Genomic DNA, 20393 nt, shown 5'->3' on the forward strand with positions numbered 1-20393 from the left:
AGTCTCTCTGCCCGGTGAGCTTGGGAGATGTACCTTCTCTAAACCTCACCTTCCCAGGGAAGCCTTCCGTGAGGGTCTAGAGTGAGGCGCTTCTCACAAGTGGGCAGCTGGCCACACACACACACACACACACACACTCCTGCTGCCCCAAGCCCCACGCAGAAGCGAAGGGGAACGGGCTGTCGGCTAGTGTTCCCCTGTCCTTGCCAACCCCACTAAGGCTTATTCTCTGGGTCTGGGGGAGGGTCAGGGAACCCATGCTTGCCCCTGACCCAGCCGAAGCGAAAGGGGGATTTATTAGAAGGTCAGGAGGAGCCAGGGGGCAGCCCTGGGACAGTGCCGGTTCCTCCCCGACATCTCGGCTCCCGGTGGCCCGCAACAGAGACCAAAGCCGGCTAACGGCAGCAGAACTGGCAATGTTTGTGCGCACAGGAGTGCTCGGGGGACTGATGGAACAGCCGGAGGACGGGCTGAGGAGGGGCAGGACCCAGGAATCTCCGGGATGTGGAATCTACTGGCAGAGGCAAGGAGACAGTGTCTTCAGGATGAGATGGGCTCTGGGCTCTTCCTCCTTCTCTGCAGCCCTTTGCCCAAAATCCAGTCCCGAGAGAGACTGTGTGATGGGCCATACCACACGGGGGTCTGGGGACTACACTGGATGGGGGTGGGCAGGGCAGCTCGGTGGACAGCTTCCCCAAGGTTGATCCTAGTGGAGGAGTTGGGGGAGTCTCCCTCCAAAGTAAATTGGGTGTTTTTTCCAGAAGAATGGGGAATGAATGTTGGGCAGGAATGGGGTGCAGCGGGGCAAGATCCAGTACATGATGCCCAGGACCCTGCTTCCTGGGGGCAGTTTCTGCCTTTGCAGACAGCTTCCCCTGTGCCTCCTGCCCCAGCTCGGCCTTACAATCCCTCCAGGTCACCTGCCCACCAGACAGGCCAGTGAGTCACAAAGCCCAATCCTGGGGACAGGATCTGATTGGCTCACATGAGTCAGGTGTTTGCCTAGTCCAACCAGCCCTGGCCAATGAGGTTAGGTCACACAATGCCAGCTTCAGAGGTCCACCCGCTGGAAACGGGAGCTGGACAGACACCCCGAATACTGGTGACCACAGAATTCGAGAATCCTCAAAGCTGGTAGCCAGTATTTGAAGCCCCCAAGTCCAATGTGCCCAACTTGCAGACAGGAGAGAGGAGGACAGAGGCTTGCTTCTCTCTGAGGGGTGGGTGCTGGACCTCCTCCCCAGGGACCAGTGGGCTCTCCCAGGGTCAAGCTCAGACACGCTCAGGAGTGGGGAAGAGGAGCAGCTTTCTTGGAGGTCCAAGCCCTGGAGCCCATGACCACCCTGGGTGCTGGGGAGCCGCACACCACCCGCCCCACAGCTCATCAGAGAGATGTCTGTTGGTTTCCAAGCCAAGCCCAGCCCCTCCTCATCCCAGGGAGTGCCAGAGCCAGAGTTAGGAGCCAGAATACGGTCTCTTCTGGGCAGATCCAAGGGTTGATTCCTAGGAGAGGCCCTGATGGCTGCTGGGGCCCAGCCCAGCTCTCCCAGGCTCCCGGGCCCCATATGTCTGTTATCTCTGAGCCAACCCAGCAGCCCCATGAGGGCAGGACTCCATGTGTCTTGTCACTGCTGCCTGGCCAGGGCCCAACCCAGAGTGGAAGCTCAGACAACACTGATGAATATGGGTGGTGACCCTTCAGCCCCTTGACTCCTCTTTGACCATGACGTTAAGTCTATCTGTCTCCTTGAGGTCAGCCATGCAATGAATACAATCATGCCCAGGCCACTGTCCTGGGCTCCAGGCCACTGTCCTGGGCTCCAGGCCCACTAACCTCCTTCTGGTACAGACTTGGACAACTGCTCTCACTCTCTGGACCTCAGTTTCCCCAGTACAATGAGTCTGTACAATGAGGGGCTTCAAGGTTCTTTCCAGCTGGGACATTGTGTGCTGTAACAGTTCCAAGCTGGGGTTCAGTCTTGAAGCAGCAGAGCTGACCAGCATTCAAGTGGGACGCCTTGCCTTCTCTTGGAGTCCTTCAGCTTCTCTTGCTTTCAGACTTGAACTTAGTGAAGAGCAAGTCCACAGTAACAGCAGCAGCTACTACTCACTGCGCCCTTGCTGTGTGCCAGGCAGTGCGCCAAGCGCTTCCTGAGCACCAGCTCACTGAGCCTTTGCAGGATGCTATGAGTTAGGCAGCCAGGCCCAGAGAGGTTGAGGAGCTGGGCCTGGGTCACACAGCTGCTGACCAGCCATAGGGATTCAAGTCAGGCTTGCCTGATCCCCAGCCTGTGAGTTCACTATGTGGTGCAAAAACACCCTGAAATCTGAGTATAAAGAGATGTGTGGTCTGCTGAGACCCATCTTCACGTAACCGCTTGGTTTCACAGCTCACCAACGCTGGCAGAAGGCAGGGTGTCCACATGATTTGGGGCTACTTACTGCTGCATGGGTAAGTCTGCAAAGCCTCTTCCTCCTAACAGCTCTGGGGGGCCTGAAGGGCTTCACCTGCTCGGCCTCTGAAGTTTTGCGGAGGGAGCCTGACAGCACCCCCTGGGTCCAGCCAACAGTGGACAACCATCAACTGTGCATCTTTAAAGCCCTCACTGTCAGGACTTCCCTGGTGGTCCAGTGGTTAAGACTCCAAACTCCCAATGCAGGGGGCCCGGGTTCGACCCCCGGTCAGGGAACTAGATCCCACATGCCGCAACTAAAGATCCCACATGCCGCAACTAAGACCCGGCGCAGCCAAATAAATAAATAAATAAATATTTAAAAATAAAATAAAGCCCTCATTCTCAACGGCCGCTGGGCCATCACTAACATACTGACGTGCAGACCACACGCCCACTCCCCCAGCCCAGAGAAATTCACGCTCCCTCACTGACTGCTGGCCAAGGATGCCTGACCCAGGGCTCCATGCCCAGTGTGGGATCCCTGCCCGCCCTTCGAAGCCCAACCCACTGCGGAGGACTCAGATGGGGTCTTCGTGTGGATTCTAGGAATAAAGAGGCAGAATGCTGTAAATTAGGATGTAGGAAAAGCTCCTCTGGTAGGTGAGGGCACAGGGCTGAAAGTTTGGAGGAGGAGTTCTAGAAGTGTCTTTCCTGGACTCCCCAGCCCCCATCTCTCTGTGCCTTCATTTATAAAAGAATGGCCTCTGCTCCTCCTGTGAAATGCTTCTAGAGCTAGCACTGCCACACGCCCCCTCTCGCCCCACAACAGGTTAAGTATGGGCTGGGGGCTGGAGAGGGGACGTCCTTCCCCCACCTCGCTCCCACTCTGAGAGTCCATCCAGCAACACACCTGACCCAAGTCCCAAGTCGCTCCCAGGCTGGGGGCGGGAAGGGCAGATATGACCTGACGGTCCGTGGAATTCGGCCTCTCTCGCCTTCCTGCCCAGCCCAGCAGTTCCTGCTTCTTGTGGTTCTCTGCCCCACTCCATTTGAAGGACACCTGCCAACAGCAAGCTGACAGCAGGGCCCTGCAGGTGACAGAGTGTCCCTCGGGGCCTGGGGCCTGGGGCCTGGGGCGAGACTGAAAACAACAAACCAGACGGAAAGAGAGGCATAGCTTTTGGCTCCTTCCAAACAGGCTGGTGGCCTGGGGGTGATTTAAGGGCCAGCTTGTCTCCAAGGGTGAGGATGGGCCCTGAGCCTGGAAGGCCATGGGAGCCAGTGCAGGCTGTGGGGTGGGAGAGGCCCTGTGATGACTTGGCCCCTTACTGCCCGTGTGGCCCTAGGTTCTCCCCCGCTCTGTTGCATGGCCAGGTTTCCCGGCAGTTCCCTCCAGAGAAGTAAATACAGCCTTGTTAATAATTCTGTCTGAATCACCCGGCCTCTGGCTGCTCTGTGCTAAGAGTGGTTCATAGGGGCCTGGAGAGACTCATAACCGGGAGGTTAAACAGGACTGAAAATCAATGAGGCCACCCTCTAATGGGTTTTATGAGGCCTGGACCAGGAAAAGGCAGGAGCCACAATAGTCGGGGCCACCAATATGCAGGGTGGGCAAAGGAGCCCGCATGTGAATTCCAGAAGGGGTAAACAAGCTTTCTCTCAAAACCAACAAAATCAGCTTTTATTCCAGGCTCAGCCCTGGAAGGCTTGTTGCTTCCAGTCAAAACCCAGAGTGGTGGGTAGGAAGGACTCGCCCCAGGATACATCACAGCTGGGCTCCAAGTCCAGCACTTGCTGTGTGGCCATGCGCAGGTCAGTTGCCCCCTGGGACCTCACCTTGGCTGCCTGGTCTATGGAACTGGGCGGGCCCCCTTTCGTGCTCAGTGTTGGGTCTGGGGTCTGGGTTGCTGAAATCCCACCTGGCTGCCTGCCCTCAGGGCATCGGTGATGAATGAACGTCATTAGCAGATTCTCAGGAAGGACACTTTGTATAAACCATTCCCTCCCCTCCCATGACAGCCCTTCTACCTCTGCTAACTACCCCTTTCTCATCTCAGAATTCTGCCCCAACATTTTCCAGGGAGCCTCCCAGAACCTTCCAGGGAGACTGCAAAGGTTCCTCAGGGCTTCCTGATCTCTTGTGCGTCCCTTCTGTCAGAGTGTCTATCTGCTGGAGCACTTTATAGTAACAGAAAACCTGACCTAAACTGGCTAGAGCATAAAGGGAACTTTGACCCATGTAACTCAGGAGTCCAGCAGTATCTGCCTTCAGGCAAGGCTTGATCCCGGCTTATAGGTTATGAGAGGATCTGGGTTTCCTCTCTCCATTTCTGGCTCTGCATCCTCAGTGTTGGGGCCATTCTCAGGAAGGCTCTCCAACTTGCTGCAGGCGGCAGTTTAGGCGTCCCACTTGGTGTTCACATCTTGCTGAAAGTGACCTACTTCCTCCCCACCCCCATCCGGCCAACCAATCAATGTAGTGGGGTGGGGAGACAAGGGATGTGCTGATCAGTTTCAATCACTTGAGGTTCAAGCCTAGAGCTAGGAGTATGGGGTCAGTCTCCTCCAAAACAGAAGCCTGAGAAATCTGAGGTCCAGTTTGGGATAGAGGAGATAAAAGTGCGAGAGGCAGCCAGGCCATGTCTCCCACATCACTCCTTTGTGCTGTAATTACCAGCGTGCTGGCTGATCAGGGTGCAGTCTGACCATATCACTTCCCTGTTAAAACTTGCCAGTGCCTTCCCACTGCCTTTGTGGTAAAGGCCAGCCTCCTTAGCAGAGGGCCTCCTGATATAGCCCACATCTGCTTTTCTAGTCTCATCCCTCTCTGCTCCTGACTTTCCCACTCATGATTCCAGCTCTACTGGATTTGTCCCAATGTGCCAGGATCTCATCACTGGCCTTAGCACATGCCATTCCCGCCACCCAAACACCTTTCCATCACCGCCTGCTTCATTGAGCTAATCCATACAAAATGGTACTTCCTCCATGAAGCCCTCCTTGATCTACCCAGGGTTGGGTGCACAGGCTCTGTGCTCCCACAGACACCTCTCAGTTTGGATCACTATTTTTTTAACAGCTTTTGTTAGCTATGATTCACATACCATACAATTCACACATGTAAACTGTACATTTAATGGTTTTTAGTATATTCATAGTGTTGTACAACCATCACCAAAATTTTAGAACATTTTCATCACTTCAAAAAAAAAAACTCTTCTAAAAAAAAAGAGTGGATATATGTATATGTATAACTGATTCACTTTGCTGTACACCTGAAACTAACACAACACTGCAAATCAACTATACTCCAATAAAAATTAAAAACAACAGCAAAACTCACTCTTTAGCAGTCACCCCTGGCAACCCCCCTCCCCAAGCCCCTGGCAACCACTAATCTACTTTCTGTCTCTACAGACTTACATATTTTGGACATATTATATACATGGAATCGTACAATATGCGGCCTTTGTGTTTTCTTTCATTTAGCAAAATGTTGTCAAGTTTCATCCATGTCGTAACATGTATCAGTACTTCATGCTTTTTTTTAATTGCTGAATAATATTCCTTTGTATAGATAGACCACTTTTATTTATCCATGCATCAGTGATGGACATTTGGATTATTTCCAATTTTAGGCTATCAGGAGTAATGCTTCTATGGATATTTGTATCCAAGTTTTTATGTGGACCTGTGTCTTCATTTCTCTTGGCTGTGTACCTAAGAGTGGCATTGCTGAGTCACATGGTAACTCTACACGTCGTCTTTGGAGGAATGGCCAAACTTTTCCAAAGCAGCTGCATTTTACACATTCCCATCAGCAAGTGTGTAAGGATTCCAATTCCTCCATATCCTCACCAACACTTGTTATTATATATTTTTTATTATAGCTACCCTAGTAGTGTGAAGTAGTATCTCACTAATTTTGATTCACTTTCCTCTGGATGTTGAGAGTCTTTTCAGGTGCTTGCTGGCCATCTGTCTATCTTCTTTACAGAAATGGCTATTCAGATGCCAAGACCATTTCAATGGGGTAAGGACAGTCTTGTCAACTAACGGTACTGGGAAAACTGGATATCCACACGCAAGAGAATGAAGCTGGACCCTCATCCTTACACTATATATAAAAATGAACTCAAAATGGATCAAAGACCTAATGTAAGACCTAAAACTCTTAGAAAAAAAATAAAAGCTTCATGGCATTGGATTTGGCAGTGATTTCTTGGCAACAACAAAATAAATATATTGGACTTAATCAAAATTTTAAAATTTTGTGCAGCAAAGGACACTATCAAGAGAGAAAATTCAACCCCCAGAGTGGGAGAAAATACTGCAAACCATATATCTGATAAAAGATTAGTATCCAGGGTATATAAAGAACTCCTACAACTCAACAACAAAAAAACCCAATCCAAAAATGGGCAAAGGGAACTTTGAGGACACGACGCTAAGTGAAATAGGCCAGTCACAATAGACAAATACTGTGTGATTCCATTTATACGAGGTGTCTAGAGTAGTCAGATTCATAGACAAAGTAGAATGGGAGGTGCTAGGGATTTGTGGGGTAGGAGAGAATAAGGAGTTGTGGTTTAGTGGGTGTAGAGTTTCAGTTTTGCAAGGTGAAAAGAGTTCTGGAGATTGGTTGCAGAACAACGTGAATGTATTTAACACAACTGAACCGTACACTTAGAAATGGTTAAGATGATAAATTTATGTATATTTTACCATAATTAAAACTAAACTAAAACTAAGGACTTGAATGGACATTTCTCTGAAGAAGATAAACAAATGGCCAAGAAGCACAGAAAAGATGCTCAACATCACTGTTCATGAGGGACATGCAAATCAAGACCACAATGAGATACCAAATCACAGCCACTATGATGGCTATGATAAAAACAAAATAACCTACAAAATAACAAGTGTTGGCAAAGAACACCTGTGGAGAAACTGGAATCCTTGTGCACTGCTAGTGGGAATGTAAAATGGTGCACCTGCTGTGGAAAATGGTATGGCAGTTCCTCCAAAATGTAAATACAAAACTACCATATGGGGCTTCCCTGGTGGCGCAGTGGTTGAGAATCTGCCTGCCAATGCAGGGGACACGGGTTCGAGCCTTGGTCTGGGAAGATCCCACATGCCGCGGAGCAACTAGGCCCGTGAGCCACAATTACTGAGCCTGCGCGTCTGGAGCCTGTGCTCCGCAACAAGAGAGGCCGTGATAGTGAGAGGCCTGTGCACCACGATGAAGAGTGGCCCCCACTTGCCACAACTAGAGAAAGCCCTCGCACAGAAACGAAGACACAACACAGCCATAAATAAATAAATACATAAATAATTTTTAAAAAGTAAATGGTAGCAGAATTCTTCCAAAAAAAAAAAAAAAACAAACAATAAAAAACTACCATATGATCCAGCAATCCACTTCTGGGTATGTACTCAAAAGAGTTGAAAACAGAGACTTGAATAGATATTTGTACACCCATGTTCACAGCAGCACTATTCACAATAATCAAAAAGTGGAAGCAATCCAAGTATCCATCAATGGATGAATGGATAAACAAAATACAGTATGTCTATATATACATAAAATGGAATATTGTTCAGCCTTAAAAAGGAATGAAATTCTGATACATATCACAGACGAACCTTGAAATTATTATGCTAAGTGAAACACCTACTCAGATCCTTTGCCCATTTAAAAAATGGGTTAACTTTTATTGAGTTGTAAGAGTTCTTCATATATCCTGGAGACAAGACCATTCTCAGATATACGGTTTGCAAGTATTTGGGTTGTCTTTTCGCTTTCTTTTTTTAAAATTTATTTATTTTATTTTATTTATTTTATTTTTGGCTGCATTGGGTCTTCTTTGCTGCACACGGGCTTCTCTCTCCCTGGTTGTGGTGAGCGGGGGCTACTCTTCATTGTGGTGCGCAGGCTTCTCATTGTGGTGGCTTCTCCTGTTGGGAGCATGGGCTCTAGGCATGCGGGCTTCAGTAGTTGTGGCACACGGGCTCAGTAGTTGTGACACACGGGCTTAGTTGTTCCGCGGCATGTGGGATCTTCCCGGACCAGGGCTCAAACCTGTGTCTCCTGCATTGGCAGGCGGATTCTTAACCACTGCGCCACCAGGGAAGCCCCATCTTTTCACTTTCTTGATGATGTCCTTTGAAGCACGAAAGTTTTAATTTTCATCAACTCCAGTTTATCTTTTTTCTTTATTGCTTGTCTTTGGTGTCGTATCTAAGAAACCATTGCCTAATAATACAAGGTCATAAAGATTTACTCCTGTGTTTTCTTCTAAGAGTTTTATAGCTTTAAGTGTATGGTTCATTTTGAGGTAATTTTGGTATATGGTGTGAGGTAGGGCTACAAACTTACTTTTTGCATGTGGATGTCCAGTTGTCCTTAGCAGCATTGGTTGGAAAAAAAAATCCTTTCCAGATTGAATGGTTTTGGAACACTTGCCGAAAATCAATTGACCATAGATATATGGGTTTATTTCAGGACTTTCTATTCTATCTCATTGAGCTATACATTTATACTTCTATCACTACCACATTCTCTCGATCACTACAGTTTTTTAGTAAGTTTTGAAATTGAGAAGGGGAAATCCATCAGCTTTGTCCCTCTTTTTCAAGATTCTTCTGGCTATTCCGGATCCCTTGTATTTGCATATGAATTTTAAGATCAGCTTGTGAATTTCTGCAAAGAAACCAGCTGGGATTTGGGTAGGGATTACACTGAATTTGGACATCAATTTGGGGAGTATTGTCATCTTTAACAATATTGTTTCCTGATCCATGAATATGAGATGGCTTTCTATTTATTTAGATCGTCTTTCTTTCAGTGTTTTTGTTTTCAGAATATTAATTTTACACTTCTTCTGTTAAATTTATGTGTTTTATTCTTTTTGATGCTATTGTAAATGGAAATGCTTTAATTTCATTTTTTGGACTGTTCATTGCAAGCATATAGAAATAGTTGATTTCTGTATATTGACCATGCATCCTCCTTGCTTGCTTTTGCACCTCGATGCTTAACACAGTAGGCAGGCACTCGGCCGAGGCGTGGCAAAGGCTGGGAGTGGGGCAAGACTGGAGGTCAGGCCACCAGCTGCAAGGCAGCAGCTGATGTTGTAATCCAGGTTACGGGTGAGTGTGGCTGGCCTGGCTAGTGGCAGTGGGGAGAGAGAAATGGGTAGGCTTGAGCCACAGGACTGGGATGGGGTGGGGGAAAGGGAAGTGTCAAGGATAAGGCCCAAGTTTTTGGCCTGGATCGCATTTACTAGGATTGGGGAGGGGACGTGGGAATTTCATTTTGCAAGTGTAGCTTTGAAGTGCCTTTAAAACAGTCCAGGGACTTCCCTGGCGGGCCAGTGGTTAAGACTCCATGCTTCCACTGCAGGGGGCACGGGTTCGATCCCTGGTCAGGGAATTAAGATCCCGCAGGCCACGTGGCACGGCCAAAAACACAAAAACAAAACAGTCCAGGAGGCAGCTGGATAAATCATTAGCAGCTCAGGACAGTTCTAGGCTGGGAATACGATCCTGGGTGTCAGAGAGCAGAAGTGAGCTGGGGCAGTGCCGAGGAGCCCAACACCGAAGGGCTGGGCACAGGAAGCCGACTGTGGCCAAGCAGCTGGAGAGAGAAGGAAAACTACCGGAAGTCTAACCTGGCTGGCGTGGAATTCCGAGGAGGGAGGCAGTGGGTGCAAGGTGATGTGGCCAAGGGTGAAAGGGGAGGGGTCCCACTGTGCCACAGGCTGCTACAGTCACGGCAGGTAATAACCAAGCCCCAGAGGCTGCGGGAGACTTTGGCCGGTGGAACCCAGACCGCAGTGAGTTGGGGGTACTGGAGGGGAAAGAGGCAGACCTGAGAAATTCGCCCTGTAAGTGGGGGGCGGGGGCTGCAGCTTGGCCTAGGGAGATTTGTTTTTTTTTAATGGGAAAAAAACTTGACCAAGCCGTACTGCTGATGCGAAGGGGCCAGTTAAAATGGAAAGGGTGGGAAGGAGGAGGGGAGGAAGCGGGGGCAGCAGTCATGCGCTCAACTCTCTCCCACGCACCCCCCTTATTGCTCTCCCATCATGCGGTGAAAGCCAGGCTCACATCATTTTACGCTATGGTCCTGCAAATACTAGTGTGTTGAGGAGTGCTTTCAGCCCTCAGTGAGGCCTGCAGCCTAGAGCCCGGGCCCTGAATGAGACACGTGTTAAGTGCATAAACAAGACTTAAGCTCAGTTGGTTCTGCAGATGTTTCCATGAGCAGATTCCTTGTTTTTTATGAAAGTCAGCAACCCTGGCAAACTGGGAAGGAGCGGTGCAGGGTGCAGCTCCTGCAAGGGGCACACTGACCCCCTAAAATCCAGCCCCCAAACCGCTGAGGCAGCTTCTCCCCACATGGTGGGGGCCAGGCCAGCTCTAGGGCTGGATGGATGCTCGGGAGCGCCCGTTGTGCACGCAGCTCGGGCGCAGAACTGCGGGAAGAAAGTCAGCACTTTCTCACCCCACTTACCAGCCTCACTGTCGAGTAGCCTGAGGGACCGAGCAGCTCTCAACCTGCTGACCTGACAGATCCTTGGGGAAAGGCAGGGCGCCCGAAGGCGGCTGCCACAGGGAAAGAGCCCACGTGGGCGTCGGGAGGACTCCACAGGGTCCCGGGGCGGGCGGCTGCTCTCAGCAGGTAGATCTGGGTCAGCTGTCCGCTGCCCACTTGGTCTGCTCTTCTGGCTCATTAGAGAAACCAGAAGGCGAGTGAGCTGCAGTCGGACCCACTGGCACAGGCACCTGCACTGGAGATGCAGGGTCCTCGGCCCGCGAAGCTCACAGGTAGTCAGCCCGGACGGCTGCATTTCTAACGGGGAAGGAGGAAGCCAATGCTGATGGAGGGGAGCAGTTCAGCTGGCCCGTGGCACCCCTCACCGGATTACCACTGCAACCCTGCCAGGCAGGCCCGGAGTCAGGACGCCGTCTCGCTGCTGTGTGTCCAGCAGGAGTCTGCACGGGTGGGTGCTCGACGCACCCCCTGAATGACTAGGGCAAGTCTCAAGAAGGGAGCTGGGTTACATCAGCGGTTCTCAAGGTGTGACCTGGGACCAGCCAAGGTGGCATCACCTGGGAGCTTGTTCTCAATGCAACGTCTCGGGTCCCGCAGGAGACCTACTGAATCAGAAGCCCTGGGCCCTCCGGGGACTCTGACGCTTGCTCCAGTTTGCGAAGTACTGGATTAGATGGTCCCCAGGTCCTTCCCACACCTTTCCTCAGCTGTCCCCTTGCTGGGTGGCCTCAGCATCTCACCCTTGAGAGTCGCACCCGATTCCTGGGCTCTACTCTTGGAATGCCCTGTCCCCGCTCCTCAGGCTTCTTTCCATGGACACCCTGGGTAACCCAAGGCCTGTGCAGAGTCAGGAAGGAGCTGTGGGTGAGGCATGGCCAGTAACTGGAAAGCCCAGGGGAAATGACACGGACGCTGAGGCCCTTCATTCCGAGCTTCTGGGATACAGTGAACTGAGGATCATTCTAACGTTACTGCAAACACAGCAACAGTACCCGACAGAGCTCCAGGCCAGGCCCTTGACTTAAACCTCATCACCACACCAAGGCTGGAGTCAGGAGACCTGGGTTCTCACCTCAGCTCCGATACTTCTTGGCTGGGTGAGGGGGAGGGTGGGGCACAACCCTCTCTAGGCGCCCATTTTTTGCAGCTTTAAAGCCAGGGCTTTGGATGGACAAATCGCAGACAGTCTCCTGAGTGGAAGCAGCCATACACGGAAGTGTGATTCCACTCACGTGAAGTTCTGGAATAAACTAACCTACAGCGTAGAAATCAGAGCAGCGGCTGTGGTAGTTCTGGACAGGGGGTGGTTTTGACTGAGAAGGGGCACAGGGGACTTTATGGGGTGGTGGAAATGTTCCATCTCACTTACGGCGGAGGTTACAGAACTGTATATACACTTGTCAAACGCTTAAAGGGTAAATTTTACTGTATGTGAGTTATACCTCAATGTAAAACATTCCTAGTAAAATAAGGGGTTTGGGATTGGATGACTTCCAAAAATGCTGAGTCTGAAATCTTGGATTTCTCTGATTCTGATGTGGGAACACCAGCAGGGTTATCTGATGACCAACATCATAAGAGGGTGAACCCGACCGAGCCTGTCGCAGGGTGGGCTTTACCCCAAGTCTCCGCCGTCATCTCCCCTCAAATGGCAGCAGTGCCCAGGCCCTGACTCAGAGAGCACCCCCTGTCCCCAGTGGAGGCAGGACACCAGTCAACTACAACTGATCTTCAGTCTGTTCCGAAACAAAGCCTCTGGAGTTGAAGTCACGTTTGAGTTTCAGTGGCAGCTGAGACACAGGGAGCTTCTCTAGTAGGTGTCACTCTTGCCAGTGGGAACGAGTGGGAGGCAATTAACTAATTTAATGAACAAAAATCACAAAGGAAAGAATTATAAGGGGGGAGGGGGCGGAGAGACAGCAGGCAGGAGTCGGCAACTCCCTCGGATTACAAACATACGTTCCTGTCACAGAATCTTTATTTTACATGTTTGCATCACAGCAGGAGAACCCGTCCCCTACATCACCCCGATCGGAACCTCCACCCGGCAGATGTTCACATAAACACTCTTCAGTGACCATCAGTGTTAAAAAAAAAAAAGTACCGAAAACTCCTGCTGCATCCCATTCTAACCTGGAAAGCAAAGAATATTTACAGACATTTTCTCCCCCAAATGAAACTTATTTCTGGATTGGATGTGTCTGAGTTCTTCTGAGGTCACATGACTAAGCAAATCCAATTTATCATCCGCAAAAGCTGCTTAAGGCATCAAGAAACCCCCTTGTGTGGACAGGATTTTTGGATCCTTTTGTAATAAGTCTTAAATGCTAAGAAGGCTGACCGCCTGGCCCCCTGACTGGTTTGGCTGCCCACCTCAAAGCCTCAAACCCCGCCCCAAGATAAGCTTGTTGTCTGGGGGCGAGCTAGCTCTTCTATTTTACCTTGACCTTTACTGACTTTATCCGCACTCCTTCCCAAATGGCCTGCCTGCAGACTTCCTGCCAGTAGAGTCCCAAAGGTCCTTGACGCGACACAACGAACACTTGCTCCTGCACCTCCCCGCCCCTCCCCGCCGAGTGCTTTCTGCACACAGTCTCTCAGAGGATGTGCGTGCCCATGTCCTAGCAACGAGCCACCGAAAAACATTATCTTTCAAGCATAAGCCGTGAAGAGAGGGCAGATGCATCGCCAGGTGACAGAAGGGGCCCGGGGGGAATGTCCGGCTTGCCAATCAGTAACTACATTCCAGGTCCTAGTGACAAGTATTAGCATCAACTCAGGTGGAGCTCTTGTACGACCTCCTGCCAGAAACACCCTAGAGAAAACTGGAGTAAAGGGCAGATCTTCTAGAACGTCTGGTATGGTTTCTGATACACCAAGAGGTATCAAGTCAAAGTCTAACTTAACTTCTTCAGTGGGGAATTCTGAATTCTCAAGAGAAAAAAAAGCAGGCCACAGGCACCCTGGACTCAGCGTGTTCGGAATCTGCTGACGGTCAGGCGTGGGTCAGGGAAGCAAGGGCGAGGTGTGGAGTGCGGAGCAGGAGGAGGAGTGGGCGAGGAGCCGTGTCCTCTGAACTAGCTTCTCGGCAGCAGGAAGCACCAACAGCCCCACTGTTCCACGGGGTGTACAGAGCAGGGCCGATAACCCATCAGACTGTCTCAGGTCCCAGACGCCTCCCTCGAAGGAACTGCTCCAGGATGGTGGAGATGGCCAGAGCCACTCACAATTAAAACTGGCATCTTTGACACTGTTCCTTGGTCGGTACGGACTAAAACAAGACATACATTTCCGTGCGGGGGCAGATCATATATGGTCCAAAGCAATAATATGTGCTCTTGGGATAAAATTCTCCTTAGCTTGGAAAATACATCCTTCACACAGCTGCTGGGAGAAAATGCTGCAATGCACCAAAGGCTTCAGCCCGTATTCCCAGACTGAGCCCATGTGGAACTGATGGGCGAGGGCCAAGGCGAGGAAAGAGAAGGAGATGGGGGGGAGGGGGAAGGAGGAGGGGGGGAAGGAGGAGGGGGGGAGGATGGGGAGGAGGAGGGGGGAGGAGGAGGGGGAGGGGAAAGGAGGAGGAGGGAGTGGGGAGGGGGAGGAGGGGAGGAGGGGAAGGAGGAGGGGGAGGAGGAAGAGGGGGAGAGGGAAGGAGGAGGGGGAGGAAGGAGGGGAAGGAGGAGGGGGAGGAGGGGGAGGAGGAAGAGGGGGAGAGGGAAGGAGGAGGGGGAAGAGGGAGGGGGGAGGAGGAAGGGTGGAGAGGGAAGGAGGAGGGAGACGGGGAAGAGGGAGGGGGGAGGAGAGCATCCTGTGGCGAGATCACAATGAGGGAGTGGACGCCTTGCCATGACAGCCCCGTGGAGTGGACTTATGAAGAGACTGGGTGCCGCCTTGGCTGGCCGGACATGTCCAGGGGAAAAAAAAACTGGAAATTTTACTCTAAAGTGGTTTCTTGAAAGAAAACTGAACTGACTCAGGCTATGATCTGAGAAACCATCTTTTACACTAGAGCAAGCTTCTCTTTACAAGAGAAGGAGCCAGCAGGCATATTCAGTGGAGGCACTGCTGCTAAAATGTTAAAGTACTGCGGGACCAAGAAACAGGCTGATGGAGTCTCTGGCCACTGTTAAGAGCCGGGATTAAGAGATCAGTGATGGTTCTTGTGGTCCAAGAAGTAATTTTCCAGCAAAACACACACACTTTATTAAAGGAAAACAGACCCTTCACTTCCTGAAGTTTCACAGGCAGCGGCACTTCCAGCCCACGGCCGGATGCTCAGAGGAAGTATGTATATTTCGCGCAGGCAGCAACGGGGAGCAGCAGCACAGGGCGAAGCTATAAATACCGCCGATCGTTCTATGCTGCGCACCGATCCCTGCAACACTGAGCGCGCTTACCCACTCACACACTGCATCGCCACGGGCCCAGGCGGACGGTGAAAATCGGGCTGCAGGAAGCGAGCTGTCAGCTGGGGAAGCAACTTGGCTTTAGACCCCCATCAGTCATCTTTACTCAAGAGTAGAGCTGAATGCTGCTCACAGCCATCAAGTCATAGAGAAAGAGAACAAATTTTTGCGGAACAGGATGAAGAGCTTAAATAATTTTGTAAAAACTTGAACTACCACCTATTTTCCCAATCTTGGGCTGGGGTTTTGATTTCTCTTGATCAGCGGCCTGCCTTTAAACCTTCTGCCAGTTAAAATATAGGACGTGGGCAGACGACCCGTTTGTTAGGAAGCCTGCGGCCTGCCTTTATTTCTAATCCACTACCTTATCTCATCTGTAACTTCCGGTTACAGAAGGGTCAGGACTGTAAAACTGCAGCCTCTCAGCCATTCTGTGAGCCTAGAGGTGCCGCGTGGGATTTGAAGACCACCCGGCACCACAGAGAAGCCCAGCCCTCTGGCTCATGCCCTCCTGTGACGGCTGGGGCCCGGGGACCTCAGAGCAGGAGGGCTGAGCAGGGGCCGGTGCCAGCCCACATGCACACCCTCATCTTCATTCACTCGCTTCCCCGCTTCCAGCACATGAAGTGAGGACACCTCCGTGGAGAACCTTTCGTGGGGTGTGTGTGTGTTTCCTCAAACCTTTGGTTCTTGCCAAGAGGTCTACGGCCTAGTCGAGAACATCTGCTTGCAGGACAAACAGCAAACACGTCCCTCGGAGGGAAGCACCAAAGGGAGTTTTGGACACAGTATGAGACATATTTCTTAATCACTGGGATGGTGTTCACATCAGGAAAACAAAGTCTGAAAAATACTCCCGTCCTCCCTGCCACTTCCTTCTCCTGTCACACAGCTCCAAGATTACTTAAAAGCCAAAAAAAGGCCCTTAGATGAATACTTGGGGCATATTCCCTTGGTCCTGAAGATGGGAAGACACACGAACCCTTCCCTAAGATATCTGCGGAGAGATGGGCAGCAGCGGCCTTGGAAGATGCTGGCTCTTCCTCCTCACTCAGCCAGGACCGAGCCCCTGTGGAGGTGGCACTGGGCAGAGCACAGAGGGCTCATCGAAGTGCATAAAAAGGACACTTGCTTCCTCACTGGCCATTTAGGAAGTGACAATGGTACAGGAGAGGGAAAACAACTGTTTTCTGAGTAAAGACACTTCAGGTTCCCAAACCGGGCATACTGAGCGGCACCCCTAAATCTTGTGGCTTCTGATCGACCCTTCCAAGCTAGAGGTAAGAGAATAACCACCAGCTACCGTCACCATCCAGCACCCAGGAGGCAGGCCAGGAGGTCGGGTGGGGCTCGGGCTCCTGACGCACATGGGCACCGGGAGCTACCCCGCCCGACCGGGACCCCACGCTCCAGGGAGCTTGCCTGATGCAGTGTTTCAGTCCCCAGCTCAGGCTCTGGAAGCCAAAGCCTTAGTAGGAAATGAGCGGTAAGCCCTGCTATGCCCTCCATCACAGTGAACCTTCTGAGCTTGTCCCACTACTCAGATGACTTGGCTACGAGCTGCAATACTGTTCACCTCTGGCAAGCTATCCGTGTTCCTCTCCAAGCTCTGAAAGTTTGGAAGGGAACCTCACTGAGCTTCTGTGAAAGATCTCATCATCCCCACACCCCGAGAGTAAACCTGTTTAATCACCCTCATCTTCTTCGCATACTTACTCTTGGAATACAGGGACAAGGTCTGCTTCATTCCTCCCTTTAGAAGTCCTACCTGGGTACAGGAAAAGCTTTGTCATGATGACGATTTGCCTTAAGGATTTGCTTCAACATTATCCTTTCTGCCCCCAGCTGCTCCTTAAGGAAAAGTCCTTCCCGTTTCCCCGTATTCTGATCACACAAAATAGATGCAGCTGCGAGAAGAGAGGGCCGCCAGAGATGGTGCTGCTCTGGGCCGTCGGGGGAACCAGATGTTCAGGGAAATCCTACAGGAGGCGGCTTTTCGAGCTTAAAAACACACTTCCGTCCATCCATTAGGTAACACAACACACTTCAGTCAAGAGAACCATTTGCCACCACCAGGGCCTTGACTCTTGACACCGCAGCCCTCGGACGACCGTTGTTCCTGGTCACTTTCAGAATCCGGGATGAAGGTCTGGGGCGACATTCAGGGCCGGAAATCCTGGGGCAGGTTCTTAATACTAAATTGGGTTTTGACTTTGCTTTCTAAAATAACCTGATCTCACTCGTTTTATTTCTAAAATAACCTGATCTCATCGGCAGCGATGCTCGCCGCTCCCTTCTTTGTGAGCCCCCGTGCCCCACTCGACATCTGCTCGTTTCCTAAAGCCCCTTCCCATGCCCTGAACGGCTGCAGACACACCGCCACCCGCCATGCCCCATCCACCAACATTCCGCTGCTACACACTGGGTCACAACTGCACCTACCTGAAGAGTTCCCAATTTAAAATAATAGAGATTAAAAACAAAGTCTTCCTTTTACCCTCCTTCTCTTACACCCCCTACCCAGCACTCCCACCTGAAGGAGAATTCTAGCTGCCTATCACTAGCCACAGATCCGGCTTCCAGAAAAGAGTGAAAAGTTCGGCTTCCGTGGTAATTTGCTCCCAGCCACGTGCTCTGCGGTGTCACCGTCGGGAGGGGCCGACCTCTCTCGCTGACCAACAGGACTATGAATCAATTGTTTCCTTTGACAGTGCCGCCTCGGAGCTGCTCCATCATGCACTGCCTTCCCACTCACCCTGCGGCTCCACTGAGCCGTTGGTCACCTTCTTGACTTTCTTCATATTCTCCATCACCCCTGACGTGGTCACTCTGAATGAGGGAAAAAAAGAGGAAAAACCTCAGTCTTAAAGTAAAAGGCCGTCTTCACCACAGCACAGTGGCAGCCAGGGGTAAAGGGTGTTGGCTCTGGAATCAGACACACCTGGGTTCAAATCCTGACCCGCTCTTTGCATGCTGTGTAAGCCTGCCCAAGTCACGTGACCTCTCTGTGCTGCAGCAGAAACACAGTCCCCACTTTCCAGAACTGTCGTGAGGGAAAAACGAGATTCTCCATCGTGCCCAGTCACTACATACCAGCTGTTATCACAACCAGCATTCATCTCTTTCTTTTTGTCACCAATTTTTATGTTACATATATACACTAGTCACAATTATGACACCAGTATCTGTGTCATAATTAACATTCTGAAAAAAAAGCTAATCAGCTGTAGACATTTACACTAACCAGCCACAGTGGATCATTTCTGAGTCCTGGGACAGAACCACAGGTTTGGAGGAACTTTCTGGGCCCACAGATTCTTTGACTGTTAGAGACAGAGAGTGACTCACGACATCTCCTGAGAAGGTGGGGGTCTATGAGAAGACAGCCTCTTGCCTCACAAAATGTGAGCTAGACAGAGTCTAAGGATCTGGGTATCCATGATGCAATTGAGTGGCTCCGTAGCAGGAAACACCAAGCAGATACTGAACTCCACCTGGTAGGCGGAGCACAGGGGATTTTCAGGGCAGCAAAATGACTCTGTGTGATTCTATTATAAAATGGTAGGCACACACCTGTCCAAACCCACACAGTGTGCAACACCAGGAGTGAGCCCTACTGTAAACTACGGGCTCTGGATGATAATAAGTCGATAGAGGCTCATCAATTGTAAGCAATGTCCTATTGCGGACAGGGGATGCTGATAATGGAGGAAGCTATGCGTGTGTGGGGCAGGGGCATATGCGAAGTATCTGTACCCTCTGTTCAATTTTGTTCAATGTTATGAACCTAAAACTGTTCTACAAAATAAAGTGTTAGAAACAAACACCCCTGGCCCAGCATCTCCCTAAGGACTCTAGGAAGCAAGGAGGCACCTATGTTCCTCCATCGTGGACCAACAGGAATTTCCTAATCAGTAAAATAAATTCAATCAATCATTCCAATAGACTCTCTCCAAGGACCCTACCTATCCCCCCCACCAACTCCCAAATCCTGTTACTTACAAATGGCGACTCAGTGGCGCTACATGTGACATCTAGAGTTTGTCCACCTAGACCTAACAGTAGATAAGTTATTTTATTTGAGTAAGGAGAGAAAGTTTTTTCTCCCTTCTCTCCTGCCGCCACGCAGCTGCTGTGACCAAGCCCCAACGCCATCCAGTCCCCCCCAGAGTTGGGGCTTTTCTCAAACAAGAGTCCTTTGGACTCACGCGTTATCTGTACTTCTGGTAAAGTCAGGACAAAGTATGCTGCAGGTAGGTGGTTCTTGTGGGAACTGAGGGATCCCTGCAGAGGCTGTGGGTGAGTATAAATGCAGCCCCCAAACAAAGGGAACACTGCATCTGAGAGAACCTAGCATCACTTCCTGCCAGCCGGTGCCCACCTCGGGCCTGACCTCACCGGGAAGCGCTCACACTTCTCCCAGGAGAAATCCATGCACCCAGGGCAGCTTCTAAAGGGACCTTCTCCAGACTAGGACACGGGCACCACAAGCCTTTCCAGCCCCAGCAGAGCCACCCCTATGCGCCTCCAAACCTGTTGACGTAAGGGAAGAAATACAACCTCGAGTCTTCCAGAAACACTCCTGGCAACAGCCAGTGGATCTGTGGCTACTGCCCCAGGTTAAAAAGGACAAGGAGGAGCTCAACCCGTGCGGACGCTGAGGGCAGAGCACAGGCACCGTCACCCGAGGACGGCTCGGAGAGCAGGCTTGGGAAAAACCTTTGCTCCCTTTCTTTCCCTAAGGAAATACTCCTTGCCAGATGGCGGCCCAACTGAGAAAACAACGTTCACTCTGTCATGCCAGGCCTGGGGCAAGGACAGAGAGCTGGAACTGGTGTTCCCAGGGAGCCCACTGCCCAGCAGAAGGGACGGTCTTCCAGACAGACACGCAGAGCCACTTCACACAGACAGGACAGGAGTTCCAGGGCGCAGGTGTGACGACGGCTTGGGGTGAGAAGAGTCACCTCTGCTGGGGGGGGGGGCGCTGGGGGCCGCTTTGAAGCCTGTATTCAAAGACGAGGAGGAGCA

General features: G+C 51.0%; 1 protein-coding gene across 1 annotated transcript in view; it reads right to left on the minus strand.

Moving 5' to 3' along the window:
* Positions 1–15134: 15134 nt before the first annotated feature.
* GPR107 (G protein-coupled receptor 107) overlaps positions 15135–20393 on the minus strand; it is a 73471-nt gene continuing 68212 nt past the window's right edge. Inside the window, exon 18 of the mRNA XM_061199763.1 lies at positions 15135–18194. Within this exon, the coding sequence (XP_061055746.1) occupies positions 18098–18194 (97 nt within the window). The 3' untranslated portion in view covers positions 15135–18097. The remainder of the gene's footprint in view (positions 18195–20393) is intronic.

The sequence above is a fragment of the Eubalaena glacialis genome, chromosome 9 (assembly GCF_028564815.1).
Source record: "Eubalaena glacialis isolate mEubGla1 chromosome 9, mEubGla1.1.hap2.+ XY, whole genome shotgun sequence".
Taxonomy (NCBI): domain Eukaryota; kingdom Metazoa; phylum Chordata; class Mammalia; order Artiodactyla; family Balaenidae; genus Eubalaena; species Eubalaena glacialis.